Consider the following 24186-nt stretch of genomic DNA (forward strand, 5'->3'; position numbering starts at 1 on the left):
CGGACACATGTTTACTACTAAGACTTTTTTGTTAGTTTTGGCGTGTACTATCTACGGTTTAATTTATGACCATTACTTATTAAACACTCTGTATATATATATATATATATATTTTTTTTTTCAAGCAAAAAAAAAAAAGTAATTTGCAATGACAAGGTATGTGGTACTGTATCATTCGTATATTATCAACATATACTTACATGATAAATTTTGTGTAAATAACAATTAGTCATATTGAACATAACAAATATGTAAATGGTAATTAAAGAAGTGCGTTGGACCGGTATGTGAATGGAAGAGGCCATTAAAAAAGTGTATGATAGAACTTACCCCATATCTTTTAATTTATATTCAAGAATTTGTGTTAGGGAAACCGATCTTCACTGTTTTAAGGGAACGCTGTTATTGTTAATGAACACCGCGTATTATTTAAAGAATCTTACTTTTATTATTTTATTTGAATAATCGTACTTGTCTAAGGGAGTAATGTACGAAAATGGAGTGTAATCCTTGACCATTTAAATGATTGCTAATAAAATTAGCTTCCATTTTACTATTGTTCTTTCTATGATGTGTATTTACTAAATTTTTGTAGCTTTGTTGTCTGTAACTTTTTAAACTGCGTAAAGTAAGAACATGCTAATAATAATAATAATAATAATAATAATAATAATAATAATAATAATAATAATAATAATAATAATATATTATTATTATTATTATTATTATTATTATTATTATTATTATTATTATTATTATTATTATTATTATTATTATTATTTAGGTGGTATGTCAAAACGTTCTTTGTCTTAAGTATGAATGAATATTTTCAATCTGTAGTGGTATAATGGAAGGGAATTAATCCATTTTCTGTCAACCTTTTAAGTCACCATGTACATGTGTATTATATTCTTAAAGCCCACGCTGTGGAAAGATTTTTTTTATTTTTTTTAAATCGACATCCATGTGCATCTTCCTTCAGCAAGGAAAATACTCACTTTAGAATTGTATAGAATGGAATTGTTAATTTTCGGTCATTAGCTGTCACCATCGACTCTTATTTATTTGGCAAAAATTGAGACAGAAAAAGAACATTAGCAGCTGAAAACGTATTATGCGTTGAACCATGGCAAAAAGAACCACATTGAACGAAAAGTTCCATGGGAAATGCATGGCACTGAATAGTTGCATACTGAATGATACGATTAATTCCATAGTGCCAATGTGTACTTATTACAGCGAAAATATTTTCGAAAGCTGCTGCTACTTTCATCCTCAGTCGTTGCAAGTACGAAGAAGGATGAGTGCCCTAATCTTAGGACTACGTATTTATGAGTCCATAAATAAAACGAAAATTATGATGTGTTATCCAACTTACCATCCAATAGTGTTGTAGAACTATCACAAAAAGTAGATGACCGAAACACAACTTGTAGTTTAGTTTATCCACTGGCAAGTCATCACTTCACTGAATATTCGGAAACCTTATGTAGATTTTATCACACTATGACCAACTGCTGCACTATCATACCTTGAACTTATACATAATGTTAATTGATAAATATCGGTAAGTTCAAACTTAAAAAAATGAAGCCATTAATAAATATAGTCCCACTTCTTTATTAAGACTATTTTCATTCAAATTTATCTTAAGTTTATTAGAAAGTTCGGAAGCTGCAGATTCTAGGAAGTTATTGCATATTCTCAAAATAAGTTAAGACATTAAGAACTGCATCATCGTGCAACTTCAAGTGTGTTTCACACCGTGTAGAAACTAGTTTCGTTAAATGAGAACCGATTTTTTTTTTTTTTTTAATCAACTTCGTTAAGCCACCAGAGATGGAGAAACGCAAAGTAGTCAAAATCTGTTCTTGGATTCTCCATATCGATAGACAGCTTATGATCTTCAATCATTGAGGTGTAGTGAGCATGAAACTTTATCGAGTGCAATCGAAGTGTTCACCGAGTGTGAAGTACGTGATATAATTCGATTTATCCATGCTGCTGCTTATTTCCCTGAAATTCCTAAAATCTAACAGTTCAGAAACCATATTTTACCCCTTTCACGAACCACTGGTTCATGCGTTCATCAAGGTAGTCTTTAGCCATAGGTATTCACACTTGGCTTCACTCATCGTGTAAGTCGGTACTTCTTTCTTTAATCCCTCTGTAGCATGTGTGCACACAGCTATCACTTATAAAGCTCTCTTCATAGTCTTTAATCATTGGATGATAAATGGCAGATGTGTTACGCCCTTCCGCCTTGAGAAATCGAATCACGTACTTCACACTTGGCAGGCGCTTCGATTGCACTCGATACGGTTTCACGCTTAGTACACCTCATTGATTAAATACTAGAAACTGTCTTAATAGTATGCAGGATGTGCAATCTCCAGTGAACAGATTTGACTACTTTGATGTCACCATCTCACGTGGTTCTTCTCTGGTGCTTAACGGAGATTTAAAAAAAAAAAAAAAATACGAAATGCATCTAGTAACATTATCATTGTTTGTTTAGATAAGTAAGATGAAATTTACATTAAGAACACTTGGACAAATTTCATTTTAATGGTGAACCTTTCATTATAGATAATATGATGTGTAATGTAGGGTATTCAGTTCCTTCTGTGATGCTTGGTTGGGTTAAGAGTGACAAAGAAATGCATGTTATTTGATGTAACTTAAATTTCATGTTAGTAACTCCAGATCACTTTCAGTATTCAAATGACGATTCAAGAACTTCCTTTTGTAAATGACATGCAAAGATTTTTTTTTTTTTCGTGAGTTTTAATTACAATCTTACTAGATGGCCCATTATCCCATAACATGATGTCTTACTATGTATTTTTATTTCTGCCGAAATTAATTTATAGTAGTGACTTAATTATACTGTGGTTTTAGATATGGTATTCGGATGCATCGATCATCAAGTAGCATGATGGTTAAATTTTGGAGAAGGATAGTTTATGGGTTTTCTTCTTAACCTAAAAGAAAACCGGAGTTTCCATCATGCAAATTTAGATAAGTTATTTTAGATGACAGGTACTTTTGTGTCTCTCGCTCTAATCCACAGTGTTGGGTAAGTTACTTGCAAAAATGTAACGCGTTACAAGTTACTTTACTTTCTCTTAAAATGTAACGCGTTACTCGCCCCACAAAAGTAACTGTTACTTTAGTAACGCGTTACTTTTAGGTCCGAAACTTTAAAAATGTAAAAAAAAAAAAAAAAAAAAAGTTCAATTTTCCGTACTGCCATTACTACCGCAATAATAATAATAATAATAATAATAATAATAATAAAAATAAAAATTTTATTTATTATTATTATTATTATTATTACAGGGTGTCTACTAAAATTCCAAAATGAAATTTCGTGACTTTTTCGTGACCTTTTCTTTACCAAATCATAAAATTTCCTAACATTTTCAAGAGCGAATTTGCGTGCGAATTAGGCCGAATTTTCATCCATGCGATAGAAACGTACTTTGCGTGCGATTTGGTAGCATCTAAGGCCGACCATAGACATTTTTGGTGGTGAATTTTGACGTTTTATAGAACAAAATTTCCCAATCTGTACTTACATTTGTACAGTTCAAAAAAATCGTGACCCAAAAGCTAAATTTCGTGACTTTTTCGTGACTTTCATGACCGTTTTCTGATTTCGTGACTTTCGTGACCGATAGACACCCTGTATTATTATTGCACGTTCTGAATCGCTTTATGTAAATGCAAGGACAAATTTTTACAAAAGTTGTTTCGTTTTTCAAGTACTATTGAATGAGATATGATTCAATACGTGTTCCTATTTGAAAATTAGAAGTTGGCCCCTGGGCCCCCTTGAAGGAGGGCCCTGGGAGTCACCACAACACCACCATGTGATGCGCCCTATGACATTTTCCTATCTCAGTTTTTGTTTCATCTTTTTATTCTCAGCCGTTTCGGATTTATAAGCACTGGATGTTTTATCTGAAACACCCTGTATATATACTTTTTTGTCTTTTTATTAGGTGTATTATCAATTTTCAAGTAGATTTGTATGGAAATAAATGAATTGTATGATATTTAAAACATAAATATGTTTGTTTTATTTATTGTAAGGTTCATTCAGTATAATCCAACATCATTAGAACGTAATTACAAATATGAAGTACTGACGGAACATGACCTGGGTGTTACCATAGATCTTATAAATCCTGATACATATGCTGCAGATCTCAATGCGCAACTTGACCCCGCAGATGAGAAATTACTGGAAGAAGATATACTCACGCCACAGGATTCGAAGCGGTAAGTTATGTAGTAGTATCCTTTCGTGCACTTCCCTCAATACAAGGTTCATTTAGCCTAGTCTGTTTATAACCCCAAGTCTTTCATATGTATCATACGTATTTGTAAATAGGTTTTTTAATGCACATAACAATCAAAAGCAAAGATCAAAGGATTACTGCAATACACGTATAGCAGCAACCACCTTAAAAAGGAAACTCATGAACATATTAATACTGTTTTACTTTCTTATTAGAATTGTATGAATAATTGCAATATTCAACAGCATCTGCTTTTAATCTTACGTTAAAAAGGAAAATGTGAGTGCCTGGTAATTCTTTCAATCGTTGACTTTCCCTAATATTCTGGTTGTTCTAAATACAAAACGACTGAATTAGCAAAGTAATATGCACACATCGTAAATCACTATAGCTTGTTTGCTTTTGAAATTTAGCATCTCTTTTCAGCAGCGAGGCTAAATAAGACGAAGCCTATTTTTTAAGATGGAATTGGAACTACCGTAATGCATTCAATGTACCCCTACTGGGAATTGTTATTACTTTTAATGTGCATCAAGGGCGCGCGCACTGGACACTAGACTAACTGTAGGGCTGAATGAGTCACTTTAGCTTCAAACTAGAACTATTCTAAAATATACAAGTCAGCAATTTAACACCACTAGTCTTCTTTATATATCTACACGTAGAAAATTATACATACTAATGTATTTTATTTACAGTTACGTTCTTACTACATGCTATATGAAACATGATGTTTCCATAAACCCATATAGTGTGGGATCGAACCATGAACTCTTTGCACCAGAGATGAAACATCTTAATCATTGAGCCGTCGTGCCGTGTGGTGCTACAAGGAATACATTTCCTTTACCTATTTCACATTGTGTGATTTAATTCAGCGATTAGTGTAAATAAACACTGATTTACACCTATTACACAAAAAAGTTGCATTTTCGTTATCACATTTTTAACCAGTAATAAGTACTGGCACCTGATTAATCCTGAAATGTTTGAGTATGTTGTTTGCTGTAGTTAACACACACGGACACACTCGCACCATGAACAAACAACAAAAATACTCTGCTCCTCTTCTTCACTAGCCTGTACTTGCGAAGATTATGCTGCAAAATAAGAGACTTTCTTTTTGTAGAAAAACAACGGAGCCACGATGTCTTAGTACTTGTGAGCTTACCTCTAGATAGTTCCATCGATTCCAGATTCCGACCTGACACCATTGCTATAATAATGGATTTTCCTGCAATAATAGGAGTTGAAAAATGTGTTTCGAGGTTAGATGGATGGGCTTTTAGTGTGTAATTTCGAACTTATTTAGCAGTATAAATTTTAAGAGCTATACGGTTTTTCTTTTCAGATCTCGTCACCATGCAAGAAATGTATCCTGGTTGCGTCGAACGGAATATATATCAACAGAACAAACACGCTTTCAACCACAGCAGATAGAGAAAGTTGAAGCCAAAGTGGGTTACAGTATTAAGAAGAGCCTAAAAGTAAGTATTTGTATATCATACAATATATATCAGTTATTTGGTATTTACTATTTCAATGAAGTAAAAAGGAAAAAGGCATTTCTTCCATGCTTAAATATGTATATTCCGGAAAAATAGACTTTTAAAAAATCGTTTAGTGGGTGAATAGATGAAGTTGAAGAGACGCTCCATCTATAAAATCTACCGGTTGTACATTATTTATTAAAATACATTAGGCTTTTGTTAGAATAAAGGATCTCAGATTATTTTGTATGTATTAACTTTTTCGCTCACAATTTTCCATGATACTCACGCCAAGTGGGCTTTGTGATTGACAAACACAGTGTGTGTGGGCTTTCTCGTAATTCTCCCTCCCACTTTTTTCGTTCCACCATTATCATCATCCGTACCATCACCGTCATTCTTAGCCTCGGTAAGTAACGTGGGACGTTAAACTAGAAAAAATGATTCTAGAACTGTAGGAATTGAAATATTAGTTTGAAAAATATACTGAGAAATAACAGTCAACCTTCACTGGTTTGGGATTTCTTTTTCTTTTAAATAATAATAGTTCATATGTGCAGATAGAGTTAATTTTGTATGGCTTTGCTACCAGGAGTCAAATGGAGGTATAACATTTTTTACTGATCCATCTCCCTGAATGTGTTAATCTTAAAAGGTAGTTCATCAGCCCAGGAGTAGGTTAGAAGTTAAAGAACAAAAGATCTAGAATAGAATGAGTAGACTAAATAGTAAATAACAGTAAATCATATGAGTTCTTTATTATGCTGTCCAAATCATTAGTGTTTGTGTTATGAAAATTATATCTACTCTTTAACACTTCACATGAGCCAAGCTTTCTTATTTACTGGACTAAACAGTTCATTCGTATGTACATTTAAGACTTACACATGTTTTTTTCTTGTTTCTCCAAAGGATGAAACATTATATATGGATCGTGAGAGCCAGATCAAGGCTATTCAGAAGACGTTTGAAGATACACTTAAACCTATTGAAAAGCATTATAGCAAACCTGGTGTCGTCCCCATAGAAATACAACCTGTTTTCCCCGACTTTAAGGTAAGGATTATTGTTTATACATTAAATGGTTTATAGGTTACATTTACCGTCGAATTGGAAGTGTAAAAAGTAGTAGAACACTTATAGTAAGAAGTGCAAATTTGATGATGCCTTTATTTTTCAACATAGTCCCCTTGTGCATCGCACTTACCTCAGCGGTGCTGAAGTGCCCTTATCCCAGTAGAAAAAGAAAAAAAAAATTTGAAATTGTGATTACAAAAATTCCTTCAAGATTGTAATGATTAATATCACTCCCAAAATGTCATCCACCTAAAGCCCTTTTTAAATTAGGGAATAAATGGAAGTCTGAGAAGGAGAGGGGGCAAAGCTGGTGAATAGGATGTGGAGAAACGAGTTCAAATTCGTATTCATGAATAGTTGCCATCCAACTGCTGAAGTATGCTTGAATCATTGTCATGGTGGTAGAGAACTCTTTGGCTCAGGATTTGTAACCTTTTTTTTCTTTCTTGAGTTTTTTCACAAATCCTGCATAACAAGTCTGTTCGCTTTTGGTCTCTCATAAAGTTCATTGGCATATGACCCCGTAAATGCCTTTTAATTTTGCAATACTACAAACCAATCCACCACTACGGATCACACATCATATTACTGAAGACCGGCCGTAGGATTTACTATAAAATCTTGTACACTTCAACATTTAATAACAGTTGGTAATAAAGCGTCTCAATGAGCTTTCGAAATGAAAGCGAAATGCATGATCAGGACAAGAGTATTATTATTTTTTTACGCTGCTGAAAGTGTTATGCAAAACTTATAAATTGTTATGCAAGTTAAGTTTGTTTAGCAGTTTTCTACGCAAAAAGCAAAAGAAGAAGAAGAATAAAAAGAACGCTGATCGCTTATATATATAAAAGTATTAATTTCTTTGATGTTAAAGAACATATAAATACTATGTAAGTGATCTATTAATAACACTTGTATCGTTCATTAGCTGTTTATTTCAATTCAATATGAATAGAACTATTGTAAAAAATGGAATTTAAACTTTCCTTTAAATAAATGAGTATACAATTAAAAAACTTGAGTTCCACAAAAATAGACATCATGCTTTGTAGAATCATTGTCAGATACAACATGAGCAAAATGGGGTAATGTGAAGCGATTATACGTAACTTATTCTATTGTTATTATAAACTTGCAGTTTTCTTGTATACATGTATCTCATGTATCTTTAATTTTTTAGCTATGGAAGTACCCATGTGCTCAGGTTATTTTTGATTCTGATCCGGCCCCAGTTGGACGACCTGTTCCTGCTCAGATTGAAGAAATGTCACAAGCAATGATAAGGTACAATTGCATTGATTCTTAATCAAAATAAGTGTTACCAATAATTTAATATATTAAATGAAAACTCAGGATCATTTGTATTTATAATCTGTTTCATTTGGCCGACTTGATTGTAACATGGAAACATTAAAGGGAAATTTCATTTAGTGTCAATTGTGTTATCGAAGACATAAATTCGTGGCATTTGTATAGGCTTCAGATTTTTTTTTCTGTATCTATACTGTTTTACAAAAGAGTAGAAGTGGGTGACTTTATCACCGTCTAGGCCATACTACTATAGGTAGAAATCTGAAATTTTGACAGAATTCTCGTTTTGTCACGAGAGCAAGGGATAAAGAAACATTTTTGTAAATATTTATAAGACGGGTTAAAGAGCACTGTAAATTTTTAGTTAAGAATAGTGTACCTGACGAATCTCTGAAGTTAGAGGGATGAAGCTTGGCATATAAGCTCTTCATTAAAAATAAGGGAACACATTCTTATGTGTTTTCGAAAATCCCGCTTCTAATAAGTGAAACGGGAGCATTTCTAAAATACTCCAATTTGCCTTTGTTTAATCAGAAAGTGGCGAATGTGAGGATTAGCTTAAGATAGATACCTGAAATTCTGTATATAAACCTTTAATTTAAACTAAGGAAACACTTTCGGTCCTAAGGAGAAAAAAGGAGACATTTCCAATAATACTAGAATTTCCCTATATTTACTGACATAATGTCAAAGGTAAGGATTAGCTTAAGTTGGAAATGTGAAATTCGGTATTTAACCTCTTAATAAAAATTACAGAATACGTGTTTTAGCGTTTTTAAAAATTGCGCTTGTGGAACACTACTTCGCCTCAGGAAAGCACTCTAAAATTAGGTATTGCAAACCAAAATTGTGGCAAATTAATTATTAATTTATTTTTGTTTGAAGAGATATTACCACATTTTATTTTAATGAAAAGGACATTTTTTTCATTGTTGCTATATGTTATTTTGTTAATGTGAAATAGTGTCTTCTAGCATTTTGTGAAGTGAGCTGAAAGTGGTTATATTTTCGTACACAAGTCGCATCGGAAAAGAAGAGAAATGAATCGAAATTAAGACATTTTGCAGTTTATGAAGTTTCTGTTAACAAATACGGAGTTTATGATAAAATTTAACGAATAACGTATTAATACAGCTGCACGTATACTATTCCGAGCTTTAATTATACATTAGGAGAAACTAAATATCCAAAATCCTGCAAGAATATTAGGTTTAAGTGGATATAGCACTAAATATAGCTGGTACAAGTTAAACCTATATGATTTCGTTTAGAGATTATCTTATTGATTATTTACTTTCGTTTGGAAGATTTATTGCTAGTGAGTTCAGTATTTAACGTGGAACAGTATTGAATCGCTAAAGGAAGAAGAGGAAAGTCTCCTTCCTAGAGTCACTCTATCTAGCTACATCTTATATCCAGTGTGTTAAAGTTATATTGATCTTGAAATGAAACCAACATATTTCTATCATTCTAAAATACATTCCAAGTATATTAATTAATTTGAGCAATCCGAGTTATGTTGTGTGGTATAAACTATAATCATAATTATTCCTAATAAGGAGTAAGGCGCATTTTCTAGTTTCTTTTTTCTTCTTCGCATTGAAAGCGACGTTGTTGATTGTGATTGTATCACGGGAACACGGCTGATATCTTGTGAAATGAATTTTGGAGTATACTTGGTACATACCTGGAGCTAGATTTCGATCGTCACTTTGATTAAAGGACGTATTCTAAGGGGGGTATAGGGTTCAGAAGTAACGCCAAAAATAGAGTATCTCACGAGTCCCTTAAGTTAGGAAGATAAAAATTCTGTTTATAAACTCTCCAGTGCAAATAAACTGACACGTGATCCAGTATTTTCCAAAATTCCAGTTTTTAAGAGGGCAGAAGAAATGTCTATACTTTTATATGACATTGGCATCGACGTTGTCTGTTGTTTGTGATCGCATCACGGAAAATGGCTAACTTATTTAAAGTGTAATTTGGAGCACAGTAACTACCTCATGTCATTATTAACGGACGTATCCTAAGGAACTAGGAGAGTTCAAAATGTATGCCAAAAGTAGAGTACTTTATGTATTTTGAGTAGAGTACTTTTTCATTGATGGCGGGAGCTCATGTGGTTCGGATTCCACGTTAATCAGTAGGTCCACGTCTCATATAGCCTCGCTGCTGAACGGGACGTTAAAATCAATATCAATTTTTCATTGAAATGCATATCCTAAGGGGAAAATATATTCACCCTATGCAAAGAACGGATATTTCATGAAGCCTGGAATGAAATATAGTGGGGAGGGGGGCCTGGAACGATAATTGTGTGTATATATATATATATATATATTAGCAGATTTCCTGTTCTTCGCATGGGGATAATACGTTTCATTTTGGACATACAGGGCAATGGGAGCTGAATTTGGAATTAAACGGTATCAGAAGTGTCACTGTTCATCTCAGTGACCCTGAACTATGGGTTCGACAATAATATCGATCATTTTCGTACATTTTTAAATATCTCTCCCCTAAGTTGCAGTGTCACATGTTAAATGATAAAAAACATTCCAAACCTCGTCTATGTTGAAAATTTTATCGAGATCAGTCAGGTGGTTCAAGAGTTATTATGGCACAAACATGGTCACTTTCATTTTTATGTATCTCAGCCTCCCCTCCCCTACGTTGCGTCGTTAAAGTGAAATGGTAAAAAAAATCCTATGCACGAACCTCATCTATGTTGAAAATTTGATCGAGATCTGTCTGGTGGTTCAACAGTTATGAAGTCACAAACATAGTCACTTTCAATACAGAAGGTGCCTGGCCATAGAAAAATTGCTAAAGTTAAGTTTATAGTGTCTTTTAAAACATAAATAAACAAAGTATTTTTAAGCAACACAACACACACAATAGCTGAAGGAGATCTCAAGAGGTTCAGTTTTATTCAGCAACAGAGATTGATAGAAATTGAGGCTGCAGAGAATAATTCTTTTGTGTTTAATAAGCATTCACTATCTACTGACTCCTACGCTTATGTAAAATTGAGCCTTAAATGGTAAAACTAAAGACTACTAATATTTAATAAATATGTTTTATAGAATATTAATCCTTAAACAGTAAGACTAAAATCTTTTGCCTAATCACATTAACCTTCATTAGATGGCAGATTAGGTGAAAATCCTTGCGTAAAAGTTAACTGTGTCGCTCAAGATTCGAGATAAAGATGATGTAGTTGCGTACGATAATACATACGTTGTAAACTAACACCATAAAGTATGAATAAAATTAATACATCGTCCCACCATTCTTAAACACACAGAAAACATATAGATAATAAGTACAAAATAGGTGGTGTAAATTATAAATTCTAAATTCGCATTTCTATGTGACATAGAATCATACATATACTAATTGTAATGTTGATGATTAGGGTTTACTAATTGTAGGTTTTCTTTCTTCGCAGAGGTGTGGTAGACGAAAGTGGTGAGCAGTTTGTGGCATACTTTTTGCCGACTGAAGAAACACTGGAGAAACGCCGTAAAGATTTTGAGAATGATGTGGAGTATGAAGATGATGAGGAATATGAGTATAAAATGGCTCGAGAATATAACTGGAATGTGAAAAACAAGGCATCCAAAGGCTACGAAGAAAATTATTATCTTGTTGTTCGTCATGATGGAATTTATTATAATGAACTGGAAACAAGGTACGTATGGGAAGCAGGGTGGATTGATTTAAATCACTTGATTTTTTAAATAAAAATCGTTGATTTAAATCAAATTCGGAAATAAAATAATTTAAAGTGAAAATAAGTAAAATCCTGTTTCTGTTCTGTTATTTCGGTTATGGGAGACTCAAATGTACAGAATGTACAGCATAGTATGAAAACAAGTGTCATGCACTGGATGATTAGGGAAAATTCCGTTTTGAATGGGTAACAGTGCAATTCTGCTTTTTTCTCGTAACAATGGGTTTGAGTTTTTAAATCGTTAACTATTCCAACGGAGAAATCACCATCGACATTTAAGACGAAAATTCTTTCGTGTGCGCGTCAGCTTGTTTGTTCCCAGATAATAGGGCGTATTTAGAGGGGTCCTATTCCCTCTCCGATTTTTTTTTATTGAAGATTTATAACTTTAGGCAAAATTTATGTATTTCGTGACTCAAGCTAGTTCTAATATTTTAAAAATATGCCCCTGCCAAATATCAGTAACTTTTGTGAAAAAAAAGTGTCATTTTGATAAACGCTGCTATACTTTTTCCTTAATGCTTAACCGTTTAAATTATATTACATATTTTTATTCTATTAAAAATCGAATCTTCATTATTCGATTAAAAAAGTACCTTTTTACTTCGTTTTTTTTTTCAAGACTGGAGGCATTATAGAACATGTTACATATGCTTCCACGCCTTTCTGCGTCGAGACATAGTGAGTGATGACGTCATAAATTTAAAAAGATATTTTTTGTTATGCCTATTATTATTATTATTATTATTATTGTTATTGTTTTTGGCGGGCTTATATTTTGCATTCAAAAGACTGAAATTTTGCACACTCGTTCAGTGCACCTCTTAGCATTTTTCAGATGTTTTCAGATCTCTGCTTGAAAACAGGGGGTCCAGAGGGGAAAATGTAAAAAAAAAAAAAAGAAAGAAAGAAAAAAAAAGTATTTTTAACAAAATAGCTTTTTTCGTGATTCAGATGGAGACATATAAATGGTACCGTTTGAAAGGCTGTTCTATTCTGAAGAGAATGATGTACGAACCATGATCCTAGGATAAATAGAGATGTTTCAGGAACTATTACCTGAGATCCTGTTTTATACGGGAATCTGGGGTATTTGGGGAATATTTTTCGCGGGCTTACTTTTGCACCTAGGAGATTGAAATTTTGCACATTTATTCAATACATCCCTTAGTATTTTTCAGTGTTTCAGATCTCTAGCTTGAAACAGGGGGTTGGTCCAGAGGGATAAAACGTAAAAAAGCATATTTTTAACAGAAAATCCCTTTTTTCGTGATTTTTCCGCCCCAGATACACGATGGAGACATTTGAATGGTACGATTAAAAATCTCTTTTATTCTGAAGAGAGTAATGTACAAATCACGACCCTAGGATAAATAGGGATGTCTCCGCCCTTACTATTCAAGATAGCTTGAAATTTTATATACACATTTAGTACAGCCCTTAGTATTTCCCAGTTGATTTTGAGATATGTGCATTAACACAAGGGAGTCCAGAGGGGATCATAATTTGAAAAAAAAAAGTCAGAAAAATCCCATTTTCTCTCAAAATTTGCCGCTTCAGGGACACGATAGGGAAATGTGAATGTTACCGTTTCAAAGGCTGTTCTATTCTGAAGAGAATGAGGTAAGAACCATAATCCTAGGATAAATAGGGATGATGTAGCTGCTTGACTGAAAGTCTATAATTTACCTTTAAAAAAAAGCCGTAATTTAAAAGGGTTAAGAAACATTGTTTGGGATTGATATAGGGTAACAATTGGGGATTAATTCAAAATTCAACCCTAATACTTTCACTTAAATGACATAATTAGCATTTAATACTAATTCCTAATGCTTTTTCTTCAGTTCGCGACTTGTAATTTACGAGGAGAAAGATTTGATTTAAATAAAAAAAAAAATCAACAAAAATGATTTTTTTAAAAATCATGATTTTTTCCACCCTGATGGGAAGGTTACACATCAACATGTGGTCATATAGTATAATTAAGCGTAAATGTGGGAGGATGAAGAAGCTGACAGTTCTCAATAGTAATTTGTGGTTACTTTCACTTTTGCGTATTGATGGTAATTTGAATAAAAATATGAAAAACGTAATTTGCTAATTTAGTATTATAAAATATTTAATATTATAAAAGTAGTATTATGAAAGCTCTTTCACTGAAGACTTTAGTGTTTAATTTTTGGTTGCCTACATCACCGATTAACCGGGAGCACGGTGACTTACCTCTGGCGCTAGGGTCCCTCGTTCAATCCCAGGCCAGCTGAATTTGTGGTGGACAACACCGTGTCCGTTGGGTTTTCTCACACATTCTCATCCCACCAATTCTTTCATCATTCACCTTCATTGATCAACCGTTGATCCGGTGAGTTTAGAGAAAAGAGTAGGAAAGTAGTATTGAACTTAAGAGATCTCACTTTTGCTGCTTTAAATTATTAGACAAAGGACACTCAATATGTTTTGCACAATGAACCATAATCTTTTTAATAGTAGCATTAGGACTATAACATTTTGTGTGCATGTATTGTGTCCTTTATGTACACTCATGTCCAAAAGTATTGTCGTATGTCTATAAATATGTTGTTCTAGGAATATAATTTGATAACGAATTCGCCCAATATTTCTTATAATGTTAGTATATGTATAATCGGCAAAGACATGTATGTGACAAATGTCATGTCAAAAGAACAGTAAATAAGAACAATAAAACGAAAATAAAATTTTCTTGTCCATTTAGCAACATTTTAGTTTACTCATTCTAATTTTCCTATTTATAATTCTTTTCCTATGAAATATACCACAAATATACATTTCCTGATTATACATATAGTGTCAGAATTAAAAGTACCCTGGAAAATCATTATCAAATTATATTCTTACAAGAAGACAGTTATAGATATGCGACAATAATTTTGGACATGAGTGTACATACGTTTGTTATCCTCAATCCACTGTGACATATAGTCCACCGTTTTTTCCATGCCGTAAATGCACTTTAGTAAAATCCCCAACGCTGACTATTACACGACTGTTTCACACACGCAATGAGTTCTCGATCACTGGCAAACTGCCTATCTCGAAGGTGAGCCTTCAGACGATCAAACAGAAATAAATCGGACTAGACCGGATTCGGACGGTACGGGTGCTGGGGTTCCATCCCATACTTCTGATTTTATACTGTGTGTGTGATTGGCAGAATGGAGCCTCGAATTATCTTCATGCAGTTTGATAACTTTATTTAGACCTTCGGTGCGTTTGTCGTTAGATTAAGACTGTATTAATATTAGAACACTCCCACAAATAACTCAGTCGTTTCAACAAGCTATCGTGTGCTTAACACATCTGTCGTTCTTGATAAGTTGATCAGTATGGTCTTTGTTAATGTCTTGCTGTTGATGGTTTGCCGAACCATATTTGGTTCAGCAGACTGAAATCACCATTGTGGAACCTTTGTACCTATCACTGGATATTCCTGCGCTCCAATGTCTCATCCCCACATGCAGGGAACAGTTTGCGTGGAATTGGTGTGGCTTGAGTGATTGCCAGTCGTGTACAGGAATTCAATGACCGACCGTTGGCGAGTACGACTGCCTACTCTGTAAACAGAGGAAGAAAATTTGTTATACAACTTCAGCATAAAGGACACAAGTACATGCACAAGATATTTTATATGGTACTGTGCTAATCGTAAAAGAGTTATGACCCATTGTGCAAAACTTTTTGAATGTTCTGTGCATATTGTGTAAATAAAACTATTTTAAAAGTCGAATTTTTGTTGACAGCTGTCCACATTGTCAAGACTACTAAGGAAAGATATTTGAAAGGGATAGGTTGTATGAATATTAACTGTTTACACCAGGGATGCAAATAAGCAACAGAATTTTACTAGCCCAAGAAAAAAGCTACTAGCTCACATTCCACAATAGAATTCATTTACTTACCTTCGGTATGATATTAAATACTCACCCGCACCGATGAACCACTTGCCGCGGGCGAGAGGTTATTTGCATCCCTGGTTTACACTTAAAAGTATCTACATTTCAGTGGAGTGGGAGAATAGTTTATATGGAAAAAGAGAAATAAAGGAAACTTACGGATTTATATGTGTAAATGCTCCGTTAAAATCTTGACATATATATTTTGAAATCCTAGTCACATTAAAATAGAAGTGCTAGTGCAATACGTAATTTTTTATTTTATTTTTTATTTTTTTTTTTTTTCATTATCTTTCTCTCCTTTTCAGAGTACGATTGAGTAAACGTCGACAGAAGGCCGGCCAACCACCGAATAATACTCGACTAGTGGTGAAGCACCGACCACTAAACGCTTCCGAACACCGAATGCAGAGGTTCCGAGAGCGCCAGTTAGAGCCTCCAGGCGAGGAGGAGGAGGAAGAAGAGGAAGAACAAGAACAGGACGACGAAAGGAGAGACGAAGAGGATCAAGGAGAGAGGGAGAATGAAGAGGAAAATGAAAATGACGAGGAGAGGGACGAGAATGAAACAGAGGAAAATAGAAACGAAGAGAATGAAGGCAATGAAAGCGAAAGAAATGAAGAAAATAAATCAGGTAGGAGAATTCTTTTCATTCTACCATGTTTAATTACAGCTCATGTTAGTTAATTGCGTTGTCATCGTATTTAAATAATCGTAGTCCTTATTTCGGGAAATCCAAATCTTATTGAGGAGTTATTAGTGGTTTAGTTTAGTTATGCCTTTGATTTTTTGTCACTTACACCAAAAACATTTCAGTGCAAGTTGTTTATTAAATGATACGGATTACAAATGTTTGAACGTGATTGTGTAAGGGAAAGGTAAGTTAAATTTTCAGCGAATTGTTTCTAATTGTTTTCTCTACAGTGCCTTAATTTTTAATTAATTAATTATTTTATTTTTATATTTATTTGTTTTTTGATCTGCTTGAAAACTTGTGTTTATTTCCACTCAGTCGAACTTGGAGAGGCAGTTTAAAAGTTACTTAACAATGAACCATATTTTCAGTTCTTTTTTGAGTTGTGCATGAAGTCTTTATTTTGCTATAGAAATTTTTAAAATACAACGAAAAGAGATATCATTGATAGGCCTCAAACTTTCTAAGTTTATTTTTGTATACAGTAAGTATATATAATTTTTAACTAGCATTGTGTGTTAGCTTAGTTTTTCTCGAGTTTTATTATGTTTTGTAGTGGAAATAAGAAATTTTACAATAACAGAGATACAATGCTATTGTTAAAATTCTCAAGTTTTTTTCGTACACAATGAAGTAAGAAAGTAAACTTTTTGCAGATAGATTACACTTTTCGACCTGAAGGTCATTGCATTTAAGGACTTATTCTAAATACGAATAGAAGTGAGCAGCGTGGAGTGTTTTACCCGTGTATGAATACATAAGAATGAGAATTCAGAATCAGCAATGGCATATCAAGAGATTGATTAAGACGTATAATTTGTACGAGGTGGAATAAATTTTATTTTTAGTATTCATAAATAATATACCATTGCTTATGATTGACAGTCATTTAAATTGAGTTATCTCGGTTTTACTGCCCATTTCTGTAATTGTTTCTAATTCATAACGTAAATAGTACGTGGATACCATTATATTAGTAGTTCTTCTCTGGAATCCATTCTCAGGAGGAACCGCGGTGGCTCAGTGGTAGAGGGTTTACCTCTGGTGCATGAGATCCTTGGTTCAATCCCAGCTCGCGCCAAGTTAACCTTGTGGTGGATAAACACCGTGTGCGTGGGTTTTCTCGGAGTTCTCCCGTTTCCTCCAACTTCCTTCAGTCTACTATTTCATTCATTTCCCATCATCACCGTCTCCTTTAGCCTAGCCGGCATATTCGTAGGACGTAAAACAAAAGATTTCATTTCTCCATTCCCAGGAACATTAAACTTTACATGACCCCGAAAATTAAATCGCCGTAGACAAAATGTATGTACTTTAACCAAGTTTTTAGCTTTATATGTGGTAAGCGGAGGAAATAACTTTTTTTTTTTAAATCACCAAGTTTTCTATAAGTTTGAGTTCAGTGAAATACACAATGGACGACTACATCGAGAATCAGACTCGCGTCTCTAGCTTATCGTACAAATGCATTAACAACTACGCTATCTAGTCCGCTTTTTTTACGTTATTTTTTTAAAAAAATCAAAAATAATGTTTTACAATATTGGGAGGCTAATTAATAGCTATATTGATAGTTCTTTATAAAAACAGACAACAGTTAAAAGTATAACAGGGTGTCTATCGGTCACGAAATTAGAAAACGGTCATGAAAGTCAAGAAATTTAATCTTTTGGTAACGATTTTTTTGTTTTATCTGTTCAAATATAAGTACAGATTGGAAAATTTTATTCTATAGAACATAAAAATTCAGCACCAAAAATGTCCATGGTCGATTTTAGACTCTACCAAATCGCTAGCAAAACACGCTTCAATCGCATGCATGAAAATTCGGCGTAATTTTCATCCACATTCTCTCTTGAAAATGTTACGAAATTTTATGGTTTGGGAAAGAAAAGGTCACGAAATTTCATTTTGGAATTTTAGTAGACAGCCTATATAATCATATAAAAGGAAAACTTGTCAGTCTGCTTCCAGTTAACACTTGCCGCTTCTCTATGTGCGCTTCCTGCTTAATGCGAATACATGACGCTAGCGTGCAGACAATTTGCAGATTTAAAACCATTGTGACGATTTAATTGTAAGTTTAAAACTCTTGTTTCAATTTAATTATTAAAAAAAGACAAGGTCATAATAGTATTTAGATTCGAGCATTGATATTTGTGTAATCGCAAGTAACTTGATGGGCAAACTAAAACTTAAATGTAAACAGTTACAACGTTCAATTAAGAATGATTTTTACTCTACAATGCATAGCGAGCCGAAGGCTTGGGTGGGGGTACAATTAGTAATTACTAGTAGGGGATTAAAAATATTTATTAACATGAAATTCAATTTCACTGACCTGTATGTTCCAGTAACAATTTCAAAGAACAATATTTCGCAGATATTTCAAATATATTGTTTTTTTTACCGTGCTGGGCCCAGGCTTATTATGCCAGCTTGTATATGGGATTCCTTATATATATATATATCAAGTAGGCAACATTTAAGAACAAAAGTAAGAAACAAATGGTTATAGGATAAATGAAAACGAATTACATTAATACGAAACGTTTACGTATCGGAAGTTTAAACAGTGCCATACAATAGCTTCCTGTGAATTTCATACAATGCAATACAGTCTAATTTTATATATATTCAACAAAACTCATTAAAACTATTTTGAACAAACTTTTGTTTGTATGAAGGACTTTTAACTATTTGTTGTATTAACTATATTGCTTTTTTCTAATTAATAAAATGCTGGTACTTACCATGAATATGCCATTCTACACTTTCTGATTGGCTGCTAAGACGAGCGTCAAAATTTAAACAAATGGAAGAAATTAGTAAGTGGGATGATCTGTTGATCTATTACCTTTTACATGCATATAATGTACACTTTTTCTAGTCTTCAAATTGAGTTAAATTGAAAAATCCATACCATAAATACAAAATAAAGAATTGGTAATTTAAAAAAGGACTCCAGAAAAAGGTTCTTATTCTATGTTCTGCAGTATTATCGCTACTTGTGTTACTTGAATGATGATAAAAGATGATACCGGTGGCGTGGTTCAGTAATTAATCACTCTTGGAGGCGAAATAATAAAGTGTAGGGAGCAGCTTATAACGTGAGGATTGAACTTGAAGTTCATATTGATAATGATCTATGCACCCACCAACTGCACCCGATTCATGCTTCGGTCATGGCTCGGGGCCTGCGTTGATAGATCCTGTCCTTCATAGCTTTGGTGTTGCAGAATGACGTAAAAAGCAAAACTTCAAATAAATAATATTAAAAACCAATAGAATATAAAGTAAACATTACATCTTACATGGTTCACTAGTCTACGCGCTTATATGCTGTACGCTGTATATTCGTATGCGCATACAAATATAAATATAAACGCAAGTGACAACCACAATGTCACAAAATATTTCTTATTTCCACTATAATTTATTTATTTGTTTTATTTTGTTTATTATCTTATTTTTTGTATGTAACATCGTGTGGAAGCATGTGGCATGTTCTTGTTCGCTTTTGAGTTGAATGCAATGTAATTGTTTACAGACGAGGAAAGGGACAGTGAAGACAGAGAGGACGAAGAAAGCGAAGGAGAAAAGAGCGACAAAGACAAAAGTGAAAGCGAAAACGAAGGTTGGTTGGTTGTTCTTTAAGTTTTCTTTATTATTATTATTATTATTATTATTATTATTATTATTATTATTATTATTATTATTATTATTATTTGTATATATGTTTTGTGTGTGTGTGTCAGAAAATTTCAGTGTCCACCTTTATTTTAAAATTTATATTTAGACTCATAATTTATTTATATGTATATATAAGAGGGCTCTGTCATAACGATTTGCACTATTTTTCTGAGAAATTCACAAACTTTAACTGCACAGTAAACACGTTTATTTTTTCGATGTAATCATTCTCCAACCGATGCACTTGTTCAACCGGTGTTTCAGCTTCTTTAGACCCTCGGCGAACCATGTTATAGGCGTGTATCACACTCATGGTAGAAAACTTTTCCAGTACTTCAAAGTCACGAAAATGTTGGCCACGAAGATCCTTCTTCAGGAGTCCACAGGAGGTAATCGCTAGGAGCTAAGTCGGGGAAATGTGGCGGATGTCCACCTCGAAACCCATTTTGGCAGTGGCAGTTGTTTTTCGCCTCGAATGCGAGCATATAGTATCGTGTTGCAAGAGGACACCTCGTGACCAATTCTATGTTCGTTTCTTTTAAATCACTGGTCGTAGATTCTTCAGACGAGAGACGTATACAGAGCTTGTATAGACGTATACAGAACTTAATGTACCCAGTTCCGACCAGTCAGTGAGCAGGATCCCTTCAGTATTCTAAAAGACAGTGGCTGTGCGTTTTTCTGCTGAAACCACTGACGTGAACTTCTTTACAAGCGGACTGTTTTGGTGCTTCCGTTGCTTGGATTGCGATTTTGTTTCTGGTTCGTGATATTGTAGCCAGGTCTTATCCTCGGTAACAATCCTGGCCATGAACTCTATAGTATCATGCTCATTGTTCAGATGTCAACTTTGGAATCTATCTGCAGACAATTTTTCCATCTGAAGGTGCTCGTGCACTATGCGCTGTAAAATGTGCTTGGTGAGTCCTATTCTCACATCGAATTCTGAAAATGTCATGCGCCTGTTTTCCATGGTCTCCTGGATATTGGATGGAGTAGGAACAGTGATTTTTCTTGCTGAATTTGACCCTTTCTGAGTTGGTGTGTGGCCATTTTTCCAGCGTTCTATTTAGACGTACACCAATCTCCGTGATGGAGCGTCCTTTCCACATATGGCAGCAAGTTGCCTGTAAATCGAGAAATCAACTCGTCCACCGTTGACCATGTGCATCACTCTCCATTCTGTCCATTCTGAGACTTTCGCTGGTTGACGTCGTCGCCTGTTTTCTACTCCTGGCTGCCTCTAAAACTTGTTAGACAGAAAGAGCATTCTATGTATATAAAACTATGTTAAGCGACAAAGGGGAAAAGTTACCAGAAAATAAAATATTGAAAAGTATGTAGTCGTTTATTGCAACTCAAAAAGTCTAAAATATGGGTGAGAGTTTGAAGTTGAATTGTTTTTTTAACATAAATAAAGCAAAGTCCTTTTATATTAGTTTCTTCCACATGCATACTAATTTCTTGTACTGAAACTTTTCACATTGAACATGTCCACTTACATTAATTAATGGAAAAACAATGAAAGGTAGAATAGAATTGTTTGATATTTACCATTGCACAATATATTTTAATATTTTTCATTGTACAAGCTTTGCTTTTAACAGACTTAAATCTGATTTAAACTACTCGCTGAACAAAACAATACGTTTATTGTAAAAAAAAAAAAAAAAAAAAAAAAATATTAACGTGTAAGAGTTTCGCCAACTATCCACTTTAGTTTCATTAGGCACTATGAATCTTTAGTGTCATCTCCATCCAATATCCAGGAGGTAACCATGGAAAACAGGCGCATAACACTAGGTTCATAGTGTTTGGTGAAACTATTACACGTTAATATATATATATATATATATATATATATATATATATATATATATATATATATATATATATATATATATATATATATATATATATATATATATTTACAATAATCGTATTGTTTTGCTCAGCGAGTAGTTTAAATCAGATAAAAGTTCATATTTTAGTACATATTTGCCTCTTTAGTGCATATCGACCCGAACTGCACTCAAAAGATGTTAGTGAGCTCCACTACACTCTTACTTATGAAAAATGTTAGTGGGTGTAAAGAACCGTCTATAACCATACACAAAAAGTCACAGGCTGCTTCAGTTATTGTACAATTGTCACTTGGTAAGGTCTGTATCTCAGGGTTCTCAATATACGTCCGCACGTTCTTCCACTCGCTTTGACGTGTTGACCAGACGTCATATATAATGCAGGAATGAAGGGACATAGTACAAGAATACATTTAAGTAGTCATTGATTCAGCTTCTGCAAGAATAGGTACCTAGCTCTCAATGATGAACACCTCCTATTAAAACATACATCAGTATAAATATCATCATCATCATAGGTATTCTGCCCTTACTGGCAGGTCACTTGCAGCAGCTGAGAAGCTTCCATGCTCCACAGTCCTCCGCTAACCTCTTCGTCTTCACGTATGATCTTTCTGTTTTTATATAATCCATTAATGGTAGTCTCCTTCGCCCTCTGCCTCTCTTTCCCGCCACCGTACCCTCTATGACGTCTCTTATGATACAATTTCTTCTTAGGTAGTGTCCCAACCAGTTTCTTTTCCTCTTCTTAACAATATCTAAAAGTGTTCTTTTCTCCCCCACTATTTCTAACACCCACTCATTCGTTTTCCGCTCGACCCAATTCTTTACGTACTTCTCCACACCCACATTTCGAATGCTTCCAGTCGTTTTTCATTACTTTTACATAATGTCCACGTTTCCGCCCCATACAGTACAACACTCCACACCAAGCATTTTATGAGTCTTTTTCTCAACTCTCTATTCAAGGTCCCACAAAACAGACTTTTCTTCCTCCTAAAGGCTTCTTTCGCCATTTCTATCCTTGCTGTTATTTCACGTTCGCACTTCATGTCATTACTAAGAATACTACCCAGATATCGAAAACTATTCACTTTTTCTATTTGCTCCCCTCCCACTTTTATATTTGATACAGACCTCTTCGTTCCTATCACCATGGTTTTTGTCTTTCTAACATTTATTTTCATCCCATATTCTTCAAAGCCCACCCTCAGGTTTTCTAACATTTTATTGATATCCTTTTCAGATTCTGCAACAAACGCCATATCGTCTGCAAATCTTATGCATCTAATCATTCTACCTCCTACCGAAATGCCGTCATCATCGTGTAAACTCTTTTTCACTATCTTTACTAGATAGACATTAAATAGTGTTGGCGAGAGGCAGCATCCTTGTGGAACTCCCCTTCCAATTGGACTCTCTTCCGTCAATTCTTCCCCTATCCTAACACTTCCTTGTTGGTTCATGTATAAGTTTCCTATGAGTCTTCAATCTTTCCATTCCAACCCTTCCCAACAACAATTTCCAATTCACGCGGTCAAAAGCTTTTTCTAGATCGATAAATACAACATACACCTCTTTCCCTTTTTTTCTATAAATCTTTCACCGATCGCCCTTAATAATCCAATAGCATCTCTTGTGCCCTTACCTCTTCTGAATCCGAACTGCTCCTCCTCAACTTCTTCATTTGTTTTTCCATATAACCTGTTCAGTATTCGGAGCAAAATTTTAGCTGCATAAGATATGAGACTAATAGTTCTATAATCCTCACATCTCTTTGGGTTCGATTTCTTAGCTATCGGTATCATGATCGTCTTCAGGAAGTCTTCTGGCCACTCCCCTGTCTCATGTATTTCATTGCATAGTCGGAACAATTCTTTCTTTCCCTTGTCTCCTATATTTTTAATGAATTCGATTGGTATATTATCTATCCCGGTTGCCTTTCCATTCCTAATCTTGGATATAGCCTTTTCAAACTCATCCCGAAGAATACTAAATCCTTTGTCATCCTCGCCTACTTCATTTTCTACTTCAACATTTAGGCTCCACGGTCTCTCCCTATTCTCATGTAAGTCTTCCAC

At 34.1% G+C, this 24186-nt stretch overlaps 1 protein-coding gene across 2 annotated transcripts in view; it reads left to right on the top strand.

Annotated features, from left to right (window-relative positions):
* The window catches only part of atms (RNA polymerase II-associated factor 1-like protein antimeros), a 34886-nt gene that overhangs the window by 7150 nt on the left and 3550 nt on the right, over positions 1–24186 (top strand). The window contains exons 3-9 of one of the 2 annotated variants that reach the window (XM_081758719.1): positions 4099–4287; positions 5659–5794; positions 6710–6853; positions 8058–8161; positions 11640–11882; positions 16165–16490; positions 20101–20187. In XM_081758719.1, coding sequence (XP_081614845.1) covers positions 4099–4287; positions 5659–5794; positions 6710–6853; positions 8058–8161; positions 11640–11882; positions 16165–16490; positions 20101–20187 — 1229 coding nt within the window. The remainder of the gene's footprint in view (positions 1–4098; positions 4288–5658; positions 5795–6709; positions 6854–8057; positions 8162–11639; positions 11883–16164; positions 16491–20100; positions 20188–24186) is intronic. The other variant, XM_081758720.1, reaches the window with a different exon arrangement.

The sequence above is a fragment of the Thermobia domestica genome, chromosome 5, assembly GCF_964235325.1.
Source record: "Thermobia domestica chromosome 5, izTheDome1.hap1.1, whole genome shotgun sequence".
NCBI classification, from domain to species: Eukaryota; Metazoa; Arthropoda; class Insecta; order Zygentoma; family Lepismatidae; genus Thermobia; species Thermobia domestica.